The 20,077-nt window shown below is 32.0% G+C and overlaps 1 protein-coding gene and 1 long non-coding RNA gene across 2 annotated transcripts; both read right to left on the bottom strand.

Annotated features, from left to right (window-relative positions):
• On the bottom strand, positions 1-10,394 carry LOC147065877 (venom dipeptidyl peptidase 4-like). The gene is made up of 7 exons (XM_085955622.1): positions 10,236-10,394; positions 7,195-7,402; positions 6,870-7,104; positions 4,109-4,256; positions 3,258-3,418; positions 1,451-1,659; positions 1-251 (listed from the first exon to the last, which is right to left on the bottom strand). Exons 1-7 carry the CDS (start codon positions 10,373-10,375, stop codon positions 159-161), a joined length of 1,194 nt encoding a protein of 397 aa, XP_085811748.1. The 5' UTR covers positions 10,376-10,394; the 3' UTR covers positions 1-158.
• Positions 10,395-17,175: 6,781 nt separating this feature from the next.
• Positions 17,176-19,843, bottom strand: LOC147065876 (uncharacterized). Its single transcript, XR_015071584.1, has 3 exons — positions 19,729-19,843; positions 18,095-18,251; positions 17,176-17,277 (listed from the first exon to the last, which is right to left on the bottom strand). It is a non-coding gene; the product is annotated as an uncharacterized LOC147065876 (long non-coding RNA).
• Positions 19,844-20,077: the final 234 nt, after the last annotated feature.

The following is a 20,077-nucleotide window of genomic DNA, read 5'->3' as shown; positions in this document are numbered from 1 at the left end:
TATGAAAGCATCTTTAATCTAGACCAGCGTTGACATATTGGCGTGTTTCTTACCAGACGTGACGTAGAGACGTAGGTGTCAGAACTCGGTGTCAATATTTTTTTTTATCTTAATAGAAAAATATTTTATTCTAAAAAAGGATTTCAAAAAATCCACTATTAATTACGGAAACAACGGTCCAAAAAATCATCGATGAAATGGTAGACATGCGGCCGCACTCCGAGAAGGCTGTGGGCTTCGTCAGGATAACTCTGTGAACAAAAATATTAAATTATGTACTGTTGTTAACGTATTGGAATTATAGATATGACAAAGGCACTGTATGACAAATTGTAATATTACGTCTAAATATACTAAACAGTTCAGTTGGCTTCTTTTTCAAAGTCCTCTTAAGTCAACACAGATGAAGTTGAAATTATTGGGCAGATGAATAATTTAATATGGTAGTTTGAGTGACGTAACGATGTAGTGCATTCATTAAAGTTAATGCTCTGCCTACCAGACGAACATAGCGGAAAAATGCAACAAGATAATACAATATTTACTGTCTAAAACTCAACTAGTATCAAAGATGTTGAAAAAAAAAATTATATAGCGATTAAATTGAAACAAAAAGATAGTTACGAGTCAAACTCGTAAATTTTGAACAGAGCTGTATTCATTCATAAACGCCCATGATATTGTTTTCGTATTTTTGATACAGAAAATAAAGTAGAAGATAGATTTAGAGATCAATTAAATAGATTAGTACCTATTTAATAATATTTAAAATGAGCGAATTTTCTCTTTTTTAAATGTGAGTTAACTAGTTGACAATGTCCCTCTGAAGTGGAAAACACCGCTCCAAAATATTAAAAAAGTGGAATTACATAGTACTTACTATACATTGTATTTTATTTTTATTAATACATTGCATTCCCACACTGAATTGATAGTTAACACCATAAAAGAAACTTATATTATTGATAAAACAGCTTCATACATGTCACAAATGGCTAAAATATTAAATATAAATTTTAACTATGTATCCTAAACTCTACAGCATCCATAGATATTAATCGCAACATTAATTGACACTGCTAAATAAATTGGAAGAGTTTGTTTTTTGAAAATATTATGTAAACTCACATGTCACGGATAAAATGGTGTATCTTAAAGCGATTTTATAAGGAAAACTGCTTTTATTATGCGGAGATGTTTCAACATTATATTTAAATATAAGTGATATATCAAAAAGTGACAGCAGAGAAAAACAAACGAAATACGAAAAAAAAGAATGCTTATTTGAAAAACAGAACAAAAGAGCGTCGAATTCTCCAGACTGCAGTGTCGCCAACTGTATAACCAAGTGTGATATTATATATAATACATAAATTCAACATATTATTATAACTAAATTTTAGATGACATCACTAGCGATTTATGTTGATATGAAACATAAAATTATTACCATTTGTTCAAAGTCGATTCCAGCCGCTTGCAGCTTGTGGAAGAGTTGTAATAGTTTTCCAAACTGTGAATTTTCATCTGCCACCCCGTGCAGAACGGCAAACTTTTTCCCACGCAATTTAAGCGCGTAATTTAAAATATTACTATTTTCGTATGACTCCATATTGTCCGGCGTTCTTAGGCCCAAATATCTTTCGGATCGCATCGAAACTGAAAACATGGGAAAACATTATTAGTCAACCAGGATAGTGAAAGCATTCATATTATTCATATGAATGCTTTCACTATAGTTGAAGTTATACTTCTTTTGAAGTTATAATTCATTGAATATTGAAGTTATACTTCTTTAGGCGTGTTTGGGAAAACAGATCAGAGTGTATTTTTGGCGTGGGACGAAGTTGAGCGCGCACATATAACGCATTAATTTGGCGTAGGACGGAAGTTTTTCCCGCCGATGCAACATAATTTATTTTGCGCGGCAACGTTCTAAATGCTGGAGGTTTGTAATTTTCAGCTATGCTATTGAGGGCTCTGGCTTGGGCCGGTTGGGTAAAGACTGAATGTTGCAACTTTTATTTATGAGTAAAACTATATATCAATAAATAAATAAATTTTGTGAATGTTGAGTTGGTAAATAATTCAAAAAATATAAGTATTAAAATTTGATTTTTTATTAATTCATCATGGGCACTTCTGAATCGATTATAACCGCTGTATGGCAAAGATGAGTTTTGGTCCAATACAATAATTAAATTATAATTATCATGTGCTATATGAGACACAGATGAATCGCGTACGTTTTCATAAACCTAATCCACTGTAATATTAATAGATAGTACACTTCATCCACAAAATACATATTTTTTACAGTTTATCATAATATTTGTCGTTTTTTTTTTTTTTTTTTTAAATTTATTTATTAGCGGCTTATAATAATTGAAGACAATAATAATTATTATGTTTAATCTCAAAAGCCAATATCACGTTTCAGTTAAACCATTAAATAGGGCTATGTTTTACTTTTGATTTGTAAACGTTGTTAACGAAAATAGTTGTACAGTCATCTGTTTGAGCAAAGATGGTCGAAATAGCGGTTTGCTAAAAATTTTTCAAACACAGGTTTTGAGATTTTTTTCTTCCAAAGTAGGTACATTCTGCAATAATATTTTGTTTTGTTACGCCAAAGAAGTATAACTTTAAACGCGCGTAAATAAGTACACACACCGATTTTTTTAATTATCTCCGTCTATTTTAGTTTCATTGCAAGGCCTTTTTTAAATTTTGATTTTTCTACAACGAATTTTATAGTACCAACGTATCAATTAATGTATTTCTTTACTATTATTTTAAAATGTATACTATCAATATAATTTAATTGTCATTTTAGTTTCACAAAAGATTTGTTACTAAACCAGATAATTAGATTTGTATTAGATCATTTCACGTTGAAGGCCTTTTTTTTGTATAAAAATTTACATTTTGTGGTCTGAGATTGATTTGCTAGCAAAAAATGACCTTGGATTAGTGATATAAGCTTAAAAAAACATTATTTAATTGAAAAATCACGTAGAATTAAAAAAAATACTACGTAGGTAACGAAATCAAGATATCACATGCAGACCGCCATTAAAAAAATACAAACCAAATTTGCAATTATACTAAACCAGTGAATATTCATGTTTTAATAGTTTAGTCAATGCTGTATCATATTGCAGATAAAACAAGACCATATTCTTTCCATATCAGTTCAATAATTTTGATTATCTACCAATCTCCGTAAAATACGATTAGTATATAGATTTTCGTACGAAATTCACCAAGATCTACTATTGGTGCAACTGATAGTCCACATTTGTAGATGTTGTCATGGTCTCTGATCAGTCCTTGCAAATTTCCATAACCTCCATAGCTCCATCCCCATAAGGCAACATTATTTTTATCAATCCATGGATAAGTGTTGAGTAGGTGCCTATAAGTAAAAAAAGTAGTTAGTAAATATGTTGAATATAAAAATATAGGTGGCTCTCGTGGTGCAGTGGGTAAGGCGCTGGTCTTCCATCTGGGAGCTCTAGGCTCGACCCGGTGGCCACAAAATATATATTGGATTTTCTCAAAGCCTGGGTGTTTGTGATTATTCAAAATTACCAACAACTACCTTGTACGATAAAGTAAGGACACAGTTATTAATAATTACAATATATATATATATAAATGTAGTCAAAAGGGTACGAATTTGCGCCGCAGTCAGAGGTTGATATCACATTCTATAAATAATGGCAGGAAATAATAATATACATAAATAATTTGAGAACACACTAGAGAAAAGATATAAACACTAAAAAAAATAAGACGCCCAGCGGTATTCGAGTTCGCGCCACTGGGATTCACGCCCATGTGCTCTTTCAACTAGCTTTGTACATTCTATCGAATTGCGACGGAATTAAGTAGTATTTTTATAATGCTCTCTGTTAAATAAAAAAAATAGTTTATTAAATAAACAAAAAAATGATCAATAAATAAAATTATAATAAAATGTTTTATTTATGCGATATTTAAATACAAAATCGGAACAGTAATTTAAACATCCTATAACGAGTACATAATAACTGTGGTTACGCACTTGTTACTTTAACTAGGGAAACCTTTTATAATAAAATACCTGGTAGCATTGATGACGTCGTCTATCTCAACTGTACCAAGCTTACGATAAGCTGCAAGGAGCAAATTATTTCCTTTTAGTGCTGAACCTCTTCCTTCAATCTTGCAGTATATATAGCTTCGATTTGTGGAGCCAAATACCCCGTAATCTAAAAAAATGTATCTTTGTTATATATATATCTTTTAAGATTTGAGAATGTAAAATTGAAAATACGTAATTTTTTCAAACACTTGTTTCAAATCCTGGGGAAAAAAGTTGGACTGAGCCGGATTCGTACTCACATCATTAAATAAAGTCTAAAATAATATTGTAGAGGAAACAGAACTACTGCTAAAGTTTAGGTGGACGATATATTTACAACGTATGCTGAACATACGGGTACCAAAAAGATTTCTCAGTATTGGTACATCCAGACGAAAGATGAAAGGTGAGAAGCTGCTGTTACCTTGCTGGATCGATGGTAAACCTTAGAGAGAATCTGAGAGTGCAGAACTGGAAGGCAGGTTTTCAAAATGGAAATTAATTGTGTCACTATTATTGTCGATGTTTTGCTTTTTGTCATTTTACAATTACTAGGTAATATTTATTTATTTATTTTTATTAATTAATTAATTTAAAAAAGACACATTGAGCACATAACAAATTATTAATTAAAGACGTTCACAACACGATGAGTTAGAATAAAAAGTACAGGTAAATTAACTTAGTAAAGAAAAAACAACAACAATAATTCGAGAAAAATACAAATTAAACAATAAAATAGAATTTAAAAAACAAAATACATAATACATGCTAAAAATGTCTACATCTCTAAGAAGTGCATTGACCAACCGCACAGCCTTCGCTATTGGTATGTGGTAAGCTTGACATGAGGACACAGCCTTCACCCAAAATAGATGCATAAAAATTAACATTTTCCCAAAATTTCAGGAGCCACAGAGAGCAGGGGAAATGCTTTAAGAGCAGAAGTGACCTACAAGCTTCAAGAGAATGAAAGGTGAGCATGCCTTAAAGAAAGTTAGTCGGAAAATATTCGTTTGGGAAACTGCCAAAAGAAAAATAATTATGTTTATTAAAATTATATTTAATATTGTATTGCAGCCCATATGCCATGTAGTACCTTGTTCACAAATCATATTATTGTTGGAACAGGCAGGGCCAGAGACTCACTATTTACCAATTTACTATTCGATGATTCCGTGTAGCGAGGTTAAACACAGATCACACTAAGAGGTCACTTTATATTCGGGAATTTAAAATGAAGTTTATTATATTCACACAGTGTACCTACGTACCGTATAAAGGTCGAAAATTAAGAATTTGGGGTTTCTTTGGGAGTTAAGCTTGACCAATTTATTTTGTTGAAAATCTGTATAATATGTTATTAAAATTCTTTATTTTTTTTCGTTTATAATATAGAATGGGAGCTAACCAAAGATACCTTTGACTCTTAATTTCCGACAATTATACGGTAGGTGGTCTCATAAGCAATAAACTCTTAATTGCATGGTGTTACCATTCAGATACAAACTGTATCATTCTTTATATTTTTTGTCCGAATGGAATTTTATTTAAAAACACTCGCGAATATCTGCACTGGATAAAGTGTGCTCACCAAATAGTTATAGATTTTATTCCCAGGCGGCACTTTAAATTTATAATAATATTAAACATTAATTATAAGGTAATACGAGGGTTGTCCAAGAATTAAAGACCTTAATTATTTAAAAAATCAGGAAAAATTTATTTTTACAAAAAAATATATGAAATTCTAGGTACATATCTCCACTATTTTTTGACGTAGTTCCTGTTACGATTGATGCATTTGGTGAGTCGTTTCACTAGGTTCTTGATTCCCTTGTAGAACTCCGGCGCCACTGTCCTGAAAAATGTTCTCATCTCTTCCTCCACGTTCTCATCGGTTGTTTTCCGGCCAAATGTTGCTTTAGGTGAATAAAAAGAAGGGAATAACTTGGCGTCAAGCTATAAACAGGATGACGGAGGACATACTATTTGAATGAGTCCAAAAACGCGGTGGTGACGTTGGCTGTGTGGGGCCGAGCGTTGCCGTGCAGCAAACACAAGCTCTAGGTCAGCTTTCTTCGTCACTTATTTTGGATAGCCCTTCAGAGGTTCGAAGTCGTTTGTATGGTAGACTTACTGACGTCTGGGATTAAAATTACGAGCTCATGTACTGTCAGACGGCGATCTTCACGAACTGTATCATTGAATTTCTTTAACAAAACGTCACCAATTGAAGACCTCATTCCTCTCCCCTCCACATCACGAATATTCTTTCTACCACTTGAAAACTCAGCACACCCCTTCCTAACATTTCGCTGATTCATAACATTACCATAAATGGATGTGAGACGACGATTGATTTCAACAGGGTAGACTCCCTCCTGGTTGAGAAAGCGAATGATTCAACGCACTTCGCAGGCGACAGGATTCGACAGCGGAGCATCTATTTAAAACGGACGCAACGGTTACACTGAAGCAGTTATTGAGCCGGTTCACCACTCGTTCTGGAGATGAAAGGCTGCGCTATACGCCAGTGCTGCCATCTTTTGAGAAATAACATCCGCGTCGCCGAAAACGAATAAAGGTCTTTAATTCTTGGACAACCCTTGTATGTACATAATTTAAAGGGCTACCATCGTGCGTTTAAAGGTTAAACGTAAATATGAATTTATTAATGAATTATGGTTCATTTCTGTTTCAATCAAATTATTTCAATGTAAAAGAGTATAAGTCTTACCCAATATTTGTTGTGATAGGACCTTTGCAACGCTTGGCGCAGCATAAATATCGACAACCATAGGATATGTCACATTTGTGTCTTTAGGATCAAATTGTGGAGGTAATGACATTTTAATGAATGTCTGGGATCCTGGTATAGGGAAACGGAAGTATTTTATTTCTGGAAGATGGTAGGCGTCGATGGCCTTTCGAAGAGCTTCATTGTCTTGCCACATAACGACAGGCTTCACCGTCTGTAAAGGTGATAAAAATACAATTGAGAAAAAACTACATGTTCGATATTGACAATTTATGGATACTGATGATATCAGTTGTGTAATTACCTGAGCATTGTAAATAACTGTGTAGGAAGGCGCTCGACTCTCGCAAGTGAGTGTAAAGTATTTGTCACCAGGTGAAAATTGTATTTCCACATAACTGCAGAATTCTCCGTACGGAGATTTCATGTCGCAGGAAACGCACTCGAAGCGGGATCCAGCCACGAACAAATGTTTCTCCCACGGGAGTTTTTCAAGTGTGCCCGAATAGTAGCTGCAATATTATATATTAATATTATTTAGGTAATTTGTGTTTCATTCGAATCGAAAAAAAATTGATAAAAAGCAAATCCAAGGACGGATAACAAAACCATGATCAGCATCTTCTTCGTCTGATGATACTAATAATTTAAAAAAATTAACTTAGATCCTCTGTTCTGTAGGTATTTAGGATTCGAGTCTATGAAGGGACGGGAGAGATGATTCTCGTTTAATTTAGATTGTTTAAAGAAAAGAGCCCCATTGACCCATTGTGGTAAATCATTCTCTTGATGCGCTATAGACGAGTCGCAGGTGTATTGGAATTGTTTGCTGCAATGCCCGTTTCAATGTTAGCAAACGATATCACTACAACCTGCGCTCGAAATGAAAAAGTTTACGAACCGGAACGCTCAATAATTTTCCAAATATATTAACACTACTATCTAATTATATGTACTTAAGTATATTCTATAAAAAAGTGTGTTAAATTTTTTTCTTAGATTATATTTATCTTGGATGGTCAACTGAAATAATAAATAGTCTTTTAACTTGTGACATGCAAATTTTGTCAGCATCGCAGGCGAAAATGGGGTTGATGAATTAAACTTTTTAAATATAGATAATATCGTCTCTGTTCTGGCAGAACACACTAACTGGAGAATACTAGTTTTGAGTAATTTGACTTTGAAGTTGTTAAAATGTTTGAAATGGTCTATCATGTGAGTTTATTAAGTAATCGTAAAAAGGATGACTTTAAAATAAACACTGTTTATTTATTAAAAAGGTTTCTAGACGGTAAAGTTTGAAATAAGGAATAATTTGGTATAACTAACTCAATATGTCATTTTTTCGAATTAGCGTCTTCTGCCAGAACAGTGACGATATGAAGTGAATTTAATTATTTTTTATAATTTATAAACCAGAAAGCAGTATTTAATTCTTCCACGAAACGGAGCGATAATCATGGGGATTTTACGAGCTACACTCTGGTGTGTTCCAGTCCATTTCGATCCCTGAGTCTACAACTGCAAGCTGATTTTACCATAGCCATAGTGCCACTTTATACAGATTTACCTATATATGCCAGTCCATATTGTATTTAAAATGACGATTTATTTTTATTGCGATTGTTAGTTAGTTGATTGAATATACATTTGACTCCCATATGAAATCCTTTATGCCCCATAAACGGGGCATATAACATCATGTAGTATATTTACTTAACCACATAGAGAAAAATATAGTTGTATATGGTACCATATTCAATTATAAAATGTTATTAGATGTTAAATAAGTCTTACATATATATTGGCCTCCGGGGAAGGCGAATCAGAGGAAGAGCGCCTGCGCGATGGAGCGACCAAGTGAAAGAGCTGATTGGGGGCACCATTCATTCTCTCCTGAGAGAAGCGGAAGATCGAGAAGGATGGAAAGTCTTGGTCACTCAAAGGATGGCAAAATTAAAAAGTGGTCACGATCCTCAGCCATAAGTGTACGACCAAGAAGAGAGATAAAATTTTAGTGAAAGAAAATTTTACATCTAATTTTCTAGTTGTAGTTATAATAATATAAAATAACAATACGATACTATAACAAGAAGAAGAATAGGTTAGTAAATAAAATTACAAAAATAATATCACAGAACTAGTCATATAACAAGTAAAAATCCCAGTGCAACCAGAAAGGCATCAATCCATGCAACAGCCACCTTTGGCCTCCTCTGGCGTAAGGCATTCATGACTCCACTATCTGAATAGCAATGATTTGGACATATTCGATCTGAACTTTCACGAAGTTGTTTTGTAGACGTTTACTCAACCCTACAACAGACGCAGTATTGTCTATGCTCATTTATAGAGCATAGATAATAAAACGAACAGGAGATGACAGGAAATAGATTAGTTGCATTCCGGCTCTTCAACTGTACAGTAGAATTATGCGCGCAACTCCGCATAACGTTCAACTTAAAATCAAATTCCAAATTACAATGTAAACATATCAACTCAACGTAAAAACTAATGTTGTCAGTCCTGTATATTGCCGTTTGTATCCAAACTTATTATCTACAATACAAAACCAAGAAATGCAACCACTGTGTATCATTCCTCACTACCCGAAGTACCGTATCACGCACACTCAACGCAACCTTCCAGAACAGATAACATTAACACCGGGGATTACATCAGCATCTCAATAATTGATACCCCCTATAGTTTAAACATGCAATCTACCAGTGGCAAAGGGTGGAAGTTGGCTGTTAAGATCCCACATATTATAGTGCCTATTAATCATTGTCAGTCAAACGTATGTATTTTCAATGAACCAAGACTACAAATGTGTAGACAGTGTTTGTTAGTTTTTAAAATTTAATTAAATCAAAGCCGTAGTAGATATTAATCAAAACTTATACGTTTATCTATAAAATATCTAAAACAATACCACTAAAACATACATCATTTTACATAATTTTATAGATAGAAGAATATTTGTATCGATTATGGTTTGGTTAGGCAGGGATTATTGAATTTAAAAAAAACTTACCAACACCATCTGTAATATATATTCTTAATTCATCGAAAACAAATAAGTATATCTGAAAAAGTGTGCACTATTTTGTAGGATCGCCCATAGCATGCTTATACTATTATGGTTTGTTTTAAGCAGGGTTTATTTGAATTTTAAAAACCAACCAGCGCCATCTGTAAAATGTATTCTTAGTTCAATGAAAACAAATAAGTATGACTGACAAAGTTTAGTGTACACTATTTATAGCCTACCTCCACCCTTCGCCACTGCAATCTACCATAATATTGTAAGATACATGTATTATTTTTCGCCACACTCACATCAAATCAGAGTCCTCGACCCATCCTTCCACTGCGATTACCGTCCGCAGCCCCGAAGTCATAGTTTCAGGATATATTTCTCCGCGAGTGTATTTCGCCAAGTGATACCATTCTCCTTCAGATTCCTCTACCTGGGGCATTGGAATGATGTCAAGAAATGTTTTGCGGTCAATGCGAGAGAAGACAGGTGTCGTTAGTTCAATCCAACCGTCGGACTGCTGACGAAACACCTCCTAGAAAATATTAATTGTAATAATAAAAGCAAAGTGTATTATTCTCTTTTGTAGTGAACACAATATTTATTGTATTGTTTATATAAAACGCACCAAAATCATTAATACTCCACAATTCTATCTGGTTCAATAGATTTGTAGACTTGACATAGTTAAAAGTCGGTTTACAGAAGGTATTCCAAAACCGGTATTTAAGTATTTTTCGATAACGAAATACTGGTTTTCAAAATCAGACAATACCGATATATTCGGTATAGAAACTGGAAGCAAATCTTAACGGTTAAATACTGTTCGTTTGTTATCATTAGTAACCTCAGCCCTAATGGCCAATATTTAATGATGAAATAATAATTACACACTATAATAAACTTGCCTGTGCCTAATTGTGCCTATTTATTAAAGAGTAACTTGTTAATATTGTGTATGGTTTTACTTTTTACGGGATAAAAGTAAATAAATTGCTAAGTGTAAAAAGCAATAAACTAGTAAAACATTGGATGGAATTATCATTGTGGCACATCCGCACATACACATCTAAGAATACTCCATAATATAAATTGATTGAAAAATCATTCGAAGAAAGTGACAATAGTTCAACTACATACTAGGTATTTGTAAGCATCAGCATTTCTACCATATTTAATCTTTGCCTATTTTTAAAGGTTAACATAATATATGTACATTTTTAGATATGTTTTCTATAAAATATTAATATTTTAAAGATGTTTTTGTATCTATATCTATTGGTAAGTTTTTTCCATATTATATTTAACGAATACCGGTATTCAATAGGATATACCGAAATACCGGTTTTGGTATTTCCATTCGGTATTGCAATCCCTAGTTTACAGGAAGCCAAGAGGGAACAGCGCTAATTTTCATGGCCGGTTTTGGCAAAATTTATGAATTCGAGAATGAAAACCTAACTTAACCCAACCTAATAAATTTAATAATCCAGTATATCGGCTATTTTCAAAATTTGTTTGCCGCTGGTTTCCTGTAAACCGACAAGGACCAAATTAGAATAATAAAAATAGAATCAAAGATTAAACGTATTTTAAACGAGTGGTTACGTAAACTGTGGTTAAAATGCTATAAGATATCAATATTTGGTAACGTATTTTTTTCTATTTATACGTGGAAAATGACATGACATTGAAACATGAAAACTCTGCCATTCTTGGTAATATTGACTTGTGTGTCCCTGATAACTACCTTAGAAACCTGGAGCATCAGTTGTTTATTCTCCCGAGGAGCATAACTAACCTGCCATTGGTGATGCCAATTGGGAGGGCAATAACTCTGTTCAAATAGGTGGACGTTGTTTTATGAATTCTTAAAAAAAAATCGGTTAGGTACATGTTCAAACACGCAGTTTGTCAATTTATGGCTACGGCCGTATGTTGTAGCTTAACCACTGGGGAATGCCAAAAGAAATGGCGTATTTCAAAAAAACACTACCTTATTCTTAGGTCAATAATTATTATAAAGCAATCATTATCCGTAGGATGTTTATCACACTTAAATGGTCAAAGACATAGCTTATAATTAGTATCTTTAGAATTATCTTAAAATGTGTTAATCTTGCCAATTTTTTGAATAATAAAATGCCTAATTCTTGTCAAATTTGGGATCACAGAGATTATCAATATATTTTTTTATCGTAAATATTTCACTATAACAATGTCGGTATAAATTATACTGATGGTTTTATAAATGCGTTTAAAAATTAATAAATGTAAAAAATCTTAACACCACTGTACATTTATATACTGAAATATGACTATATTCTAAAACATTAGAGCGAGAGGTTTAAAAGAATACTATTTTATGTAATAAAAATACTTTATGCAGTCATCAAATATTTAAAATAAATATAAAAGATAATAAAGCTTCAAAATTATATAAATAGATTATCTACAACGTTTTAGGTATGTCCAGAATCATGCTTTGAAAATAGAACAAAAGCTCCATTTTGACCTACGCTGAGCATGTCCCGCTCACGGTATGTATGTAAAAAAAAATTAAATTTAAATGAATTTTGATTTTTTTAATATTTACCATAACATTGTAATGTAATTATATTCAAATAAGCTCATTTTAATCAATTTAAATATCTATCTCATGAATAATAAAAATTATCATCTACTTATTTAAAATAAATATCGTAGATTATTTTTATGAGAGTTACTGTAGTCTGTGGAAATTATGCTGTTATTGTAAAACGCACATGCGATAATACGATACATAATCTGAGCATACGATATTTACTTAACTAACAAAATAATTACATTTTATATCGTGATTTTTAACAATAGTAAGACCGACTACATTATGTAATTTTCTACGAAAAAAATCACTAATATTAATTAAATAATGAAACTTGCATTTAAATAAAACAAACGATAATCCATGAAAGTCTATAGCAGTTTGTAGATAGAAAATAAATTATTATATCTATATTTTTCAAAATCACAATAATTAATGAGTTTATCACAAAAATTATAAACTTGACAGTTCAGCTAATTATTATCCACTCCCACTGGCGAAATTGAACTATTTATTGAAAGTAAATTTCACTATTGTAGCGCCTATACACGTGCAAGGATTTACTGGCCGCAATAGTGCGTATTTTAAACTATCGTGACAATAACTGTTTACACATAAAAGTGCTGACTGCATCTCCAATCTCATTCTTCAAGAGTAAGCGAGACGCGATTGTCATTTTATGAACTATTTCAAACTATTTGACGGGTAGTGAAAATCGGTCAACCTAAAAATTCATTCGTTGTTCGTTTTTTTTTTGCCGGCAGGTTCGCGACTATCGTTCTACTGCGCAGGCGCAGATCGAAATAATCTTGCTGTCGCATGAAATTTCAGAAGCTTCCAAAGTTTCTTTGATTTATGAATGCAATCTTGTCAACTGAAAGATAATAAATGTTTATCCATACATTTTATTACTGTCAACAGTAAATTCATGCAAGTGTAAACGGGGTAGGTATTATATTATTATAATTTAATGAACCGTACATTCTCACATTTATGCGTAATCACGTCGCATACAACGAGGACACTCTCATTCTGGGCCCTGTTCATCCAGAGGATAGCCAGCTCATCAGCAGCGGCCCATGTGACTGCTCCCAGGAGCTGTTCATTTGATGAAACTGCCTCAGGTGGTTTGAATGTTATCCATGTTGAATTGGGTACATTGTCCAGGTTTAACACTTTCACTAAAACATTTGGGTTTGTCTTTCCACACTAAAACATAAAGATATGTACTTCTCATATTATTAACTGTTCAAGTTGATAATCACAATATTAACTAGCATACCTTAAAATTTAAAACACATACCTGAAAAGAGAGTTCAAATAAAGAAAGATAAAATATGGCTTACTTCCGGATATCTAACATGGCGGGTTGTAGGATATTGATCGTCAACAGAATTTGGTTTGCCGTAGGTATAAAAAATCAAATCGTCCACATCGGAATCATCAAAATAAGCAATAGCAATCCAATGACCTCCTTCGGAAATCCATGTCACTTTTTTGAGCTTGAAAAATAAATCTAAAACAGGAAAAAAACCATCAAAAATATACACTTGTTTTGAAGTAACATATTATTATGATATCTTTGGAGTGTGGGAAATAAAAATAATGAAGGAAGACAAAGTGTATGTTTCGGTTTTCTTATTTGTCATTATGAAGATATTTCGAAATATCTATCGACTATAGTAACATAAAATGTTTTTTTTCTCGTAGTAGATTTTTGGGTTTCCACAAATGTTTGGGTTGGTGTGTCCTTCCTTCTTTCCTCGACATTTCGGGCTCGTTGCAGATGCCATTATAAAGAGTAGCATGCTGTTTGATGAAATGTAGTGTAGGTATATGCATGTAAACGTTGCTCTAAGAGAGCTCTTAGTTAGTATTGTTATTATAAATGTTTGTAAAAAGTTATTGTATACATTGCTAATTATTGTTGATGGGAAGATAATATAATATCATGGCTCACTAGGCTTTGAACTCTTTGAAAGTTGTGTACATATTTTATATACAGAAACTAACATATTTAAAAATACTAATATTTTATTAAATCTAATAGAGAAATAGTATTGGTTGTTATTGGCTTACTTCCGTACATATAGTCCGCTACTCCATTATAGATCTTTCCTGGTACACCATCAGTTGTAAGCGCAAGTGGTTGCGTCGTTTTGGAGATATCCTCGAGATAAAATATATTGTTATCATCGGCGTATATGATAGAATGATCCCGTGTGAATAAACACAACCGTAGACGACGATGTTCCGCCAATTGAGTTATATTACTAAATTTAAAACAATGATAATATGGTATATTATTTAATAAATAGTGGTTAATTTATAATTTTTTGGGTCTATCTGAACTGAGCGGCTGACACCAACATGCTTAGAAAGAACGTGATATTCAAACTACGGTAGAAGAGAAAACAGAAGAGGCACATTAGTCCATGTGATAATTTTTTATTGTTTTATATTTTATTTTATTTATTAAGGAAACAAACAGTTACATATTGATTACAAAAATTCAAAATAGAATAATGAAAAGTCATTGCAACCAGCATAGTTTCCATGTATAAATTATAATAATATAGTTAAGCCTAACAAGATAGAAAGTAAGAATAACATAAATATAAAAAAAATACATAATAAAATTACATGAGGAAAATGAGGCAGAATAAGCTCTGTTAATTACTAGTTACTTCTGTTGGTCTGTTCGTTACAATTTGTTCGGTTATAACACTTATAACTAAAAAAAAAATTAAGCTAACTTTGATCAAATTTATTCAGCTCACAGACTACATTGATGGTACCAACCTAGTGTATTTTTATCTTCTTCTAATGTCCAAAAATTAGGACCCCAACAGGCCTACAACTATATTATTAAAAAAACCCGACTTTCTAGCCTGAACATTCACCGATAGATCCATTATTATCAGTATATTGACGAAAATGCAATAAAATTGGGTATTGTCGATTTAAACTACACGACTAAAACTAATTGGCAATGAACATTTTTCTATTCGATATTTAAAAAATAAAAAAATAAATTATAAAATAAATCAAAAAGCATATTAAACATGCACCAAAAATCGGATCAGAATAGAGCTGGGCATTTTATATCTGTCAGAATAAAATTGCAACACGTAGGTACATCATGGGCCCCACATCATGATGGTGGCCCCCAGTCTAGGTTCTTTGGCGGGCCCCTCCGGTATTCAGTGTATTATTAGCGATTATTGTAATTTTAATGCACTATCTTGAATTGTGGAGTTGTCTAGTATCGACACACAATAATCAAAAATTAAATCGCACCTTTTTTACTAGTAGGGCAAATTTGTGATGTATGTTTATCTCAGTTATCTGGCTACCCGCCACGCCACGCCACGTCAATTATAATTTTAAATGCTGTATAGATAAAAGTAATTTATATAAAATTTATTGAACATAATAGATTTGTAAATAAACTTACCCATTCTCAATGTCGTATAATACAAATCGCCAGTTAAATGCTTGCACGTGATCCTAAATATAAAAATATATATTATATTTTATCATATATTATATTTTATATGTTGTTAAAAATACAAAGTTATTAACGATAATTTTGCTTTTTTTGGTTCCGACTTTCATCGAAGGTTGTTGACTAAATTGCAGTACGTCACCATATCCTGGTCAAGTCGTATTATATCACAAACGCCTTAGACGTTGCGCCATTTTAGGAGATTGCGAAGCCGAGTGATTTTCTTTCTGCATGTGACTCAGAAAGGTGGAGACTTTTCCTGCAATATGAGTTGAAGTAATGATATAAATATATTTAATATTTACCCTTAGAAAATCACTACGAGCCAGCAAATATTTTCTATCGGGAGATATAATCAAATCTCGAGTGCTTAGTTTTTCCTGAAAATATGTAAAAAAAAAACATCTTTATTTATATTATATCTATAATCTTTGACCATGTCCGATCCTAATAGGATCATATGGGCCTCCACGGAGTGGAGGTTTGTATTAACAGATTTTGTTTTTACAAGAAATGGATGTCAGCCACTTGCTCAACCTATTAGCGCCATGCTCCGACTCATATACAAATTGAAAAACAATATGTGTACTCGTCAGACCCAGATTTCGAACAGGAGCGAGCTCGGAATATTGACTTCATTGGTATGGACTAGGCTTAAGCGACGTTCTAGATAATATGTATATACATATAAATTTATTGATACGCTATCGTTAGTGTATTTATTATAACCAATACTTTTGACAAAAATGAGCAAGATATTTCTTTTATATATCAGGTAGGTACCTACTATAACAAATCCATTATAAATATTTTTCATATTAAGGTCAAATAAATGTTATCATGATCAACTGGGAAACTCAAATTTCCCGCCCTTGAACGTAAATCTCTATTTCCCCAGTCCGAACCTCATTTCCTACAAATTTCTCCACGATTTCACATAATCACAAGTAGTAAATCTATATGTATCAATTCCGTATGTTCACACTATTTATATAGCTTTCTGACGCATTAACCAGGAAATAGAAGTTGAACCGTACATTATAATGCATTGAAATATCCTGGTAACTTTATAATTAACTCAATAATATGATAATATATATATTATATATATTTCTACAATACTTTTTATTTTAATATTATATTTTGTTTCTTACCACAACATATTCAGGAAGGAATAGTGTTGAATTGTGATTCGTCAGATTATAAAGAAAAATTCCACTTTCATCGGTTTTGGAATAGATGAATTCAGTTTCTGAAATCGTTAAAAAAACAGAATGTACAGGTGTATTTACAACATTTATTTTTAAACCAAAAATATAGTTTTATATTCTTCTAGACACGGGCAATTTTTTACAAAGATATTTGCTTCTTCAGAAAGTATTTTTCAAACCGGAGCGTAAAAAACAATCAATGTATAAGAAAATTTTGGCAACACAACACTATTACGGTATCTATGCGTTTTTTTTGAAAGGAAGCCTCCAAATCTGTCAGTTATTTGGACATCCAGGTTTCCCAAATCGGCACTTATACGACGGGATTATTTACTTACAACAAGAAAAAAAAATATGACTTCATTAATATTCTCGGTGTTACTTAGAAATAAATTGACAATAATTTTCGACCGCGTCTCCTTTGAAGTAATTTTGCATTCCACCAGGGGTACGTGGTATACTAGTAAATGGTCTTATAAGACGGACAATAATAAGTACCCGAGTCAAATGTTAATTTTTGAAGAATTGCCTGAAACTTTGTTGGTTGCAATATAATATCACTATTCTTTTAAATACATTGGACGCTAAAGACGCGCCCAGCGCGTAACGATTAAGGTGTCCATTCAATATAATTAGCATGCTATTTAAATGTGGTAATTATAAAGTAATTACCTAATTATCTAGTCAGCAGTCAATGTGCATATTTTTGTATTCAAAATGTAACTGTTTGTTTCCTTAATAAATAAATAAATAAAAAAAAAATTGCTTCGTAAAAAAATATAATTATTATTGTATCCATTCTTACCATATATTTTTGTTCAGATTACAAAGATGGAAAGGTACTAATAAAATACAAACCTGATATCCAAGTTCCATTGAAATTTTTATTTTGAAATTTATCGTTCCCAATCAAATCATCGAGATGGAAGAATTTTTTGTTTGGAAGTGTTTTTAATGACAGACCACCGTTGTTTGTCAAAACCAAGGTCATCACATACCAAGGGACACAAATAACCTGCGAGAGAATTCAAGTATTTAAAAAAAAATAATGATAAGTATATCGTATTTACTGTATTATTTATGAGCAAGAAATATTACACTCACTATTAGTTGACTTATTATAATAGAACTACTGTTTTTTTAATTCAAAATACGTAATTATGTGTTTATTTTCTATATACAGGTAACACTTTACGTAGACAGTGAAATAAAATAATGATTATAATATAAAACAAATCAACATTCATGTATACTGTAATAAATCGTATTTTTTAAATTCATAATAATTAGGATACTACCAGACCAACCCTTGACGTATTTGATTTATTAAATCGCTATCAGAATATTGTTAAAAAAACATTTATGTTTGACGGTTAGACGAGTTGTGGATATATATATTTTTATTATTTTCTCATAATATGCTGAACAAGTTAGTAAAATGAAAACCTTTGGATAAATGCAGTTATACAGTGGTACTCAAGATGCCACAAACGACCTCAAAAACCAACTAGATTCACGAATTCATTAAGTTCAGACTAGGGAATCCAATCCCGGGATCCCGGGATCCCGAGCTATTTTCGATACCTATGAATCCCGGGATTGATAAACATAATCCCGGGATTTCGGGATTGATTTTTTTATCAATTTTTATGGAAAATATAACAGAAAAAATACTTTTAATACAAAATAACTACATTACAAATAAACTGAGTTTGAATGAAGTTTGATGTGTAGGTTGCCGATTCATTTTATTTTTTCACATAGATTATTAAAAATAAGAAATATTGGTAAAAAACAATGCTTCGCACTTTTAACAAAGTAATTCCACCATGATATCATACGTTTTACGGCAGTTTCATATTTGGCTGACTAATTAGATTTATGAAGCGGAAAGGCCATAAGTACGCCATGATTATTTGCTTTACTATTTTAAATCTCGCTGATCTATTCATTCTGTCTTTACTATCAGAAATAGCAATCTCATATTAAATTCACATTATTATTTATATTACAATATTATTTACTCCATTAAACTTGTGTATTTCCAAGATTTAACGTATACAATATTAACAATAAATGTCTTAAATAGTATAAATTATACTAGATTTATTTTTGACCGATTTTATCAATGTTATTTGTAAATATAAAAATTTTATATTAACAATGGAAAAAATCCCAATCCCGGGACCAGTCCCGGGATCCCGGGATTGTCAAATCGTAATCCCGAAATCCCGGGATCAGAATTTTGGCTCGGGATTGGATTCCCTAGTTCAGAATGATAAAAATTGAATGAATTTTGGGGGAGGCATTTATCTAGCAGTGGATTGACACCTGCTAACGATTATAGATTTAACAATAAAATTATCAAACAAACAAATAATTTACATTTAATTCTAATTCCATCAAGTACCTTCGGTCGATAGTATTAATATTATAAATAATTGACAATTAAAAAATAATTTTGGATAGAAAATGTAAAGACGTAAACTCACCATAGATTTTTTTGACGCCATTCTAATCAAAAACCTTATATTTTGTTGTGTTGGTATTTATTTTATGAATTAAAAAACAATTACTATGTGTCGGTTGAAACACGTGTTTCGCAACTGACAAACAGAATATCATTATCATCGCACGAGGAATTGAGGTGTAATACAGGTTTTAAAATCTTATTATAGTTACGTAATAGATAGTCAATAACCTCCAGTAGATCATTGAGAAGATGATTATAAGGAAGTTTTTTTTAAGAGATGGAAGGTTATTTGAATTAACTAACTTTGATTGAGGCACATTATTCATTTATGTGTATAGTATTGCATTATATACGTGTAAACGTTGGTT

The sequence above is a fragment of the Rhyacophila brunnea genome, unplaced genomic scaffold (assembly GCF_057557595.1).
Source record: "Rhyacophila brunnea isolate RB1 unplaced genomic scaffold, BYU_Rbru_1.0 scaffold_5, whole genome shotgun sequence".
Taxonomy (NCBI): Eukaryota; Metazoa; Arthropoda; class Insecta; order Trichoptera; family Rhyacophilidae; genus Rhyacophila; species Rhyacophila brunnea.
This window is presented reverse-complemented; position numbering and strand designations above follow the sequence as displayed.

Excerpts from the sequence above, each read along its gene's own strand:
- LOC147065877 (XM_085955622.1), bottom strand. The coding sequence starts at position 10,375 with ATGCCCCAGGTAGAGGAATCTGAAGGAGAATGGTATCACTTGGCGAAA. Across the intron at positions 7,403-10,235 it reads GTCGAGGACTCTGATTTGAT|CTACTATTCGGGCACACTTG; the intron begins GTGAGTGTGGCG and ends ATAATATTGCAG. Across the intron at positions 3,419-4,108 it reads GACGTCATCAATGCTACCAG|GCACCTACTCAACACTTATC; the intron begins GTATTTTATTAT and ends TTTTACTTATAG.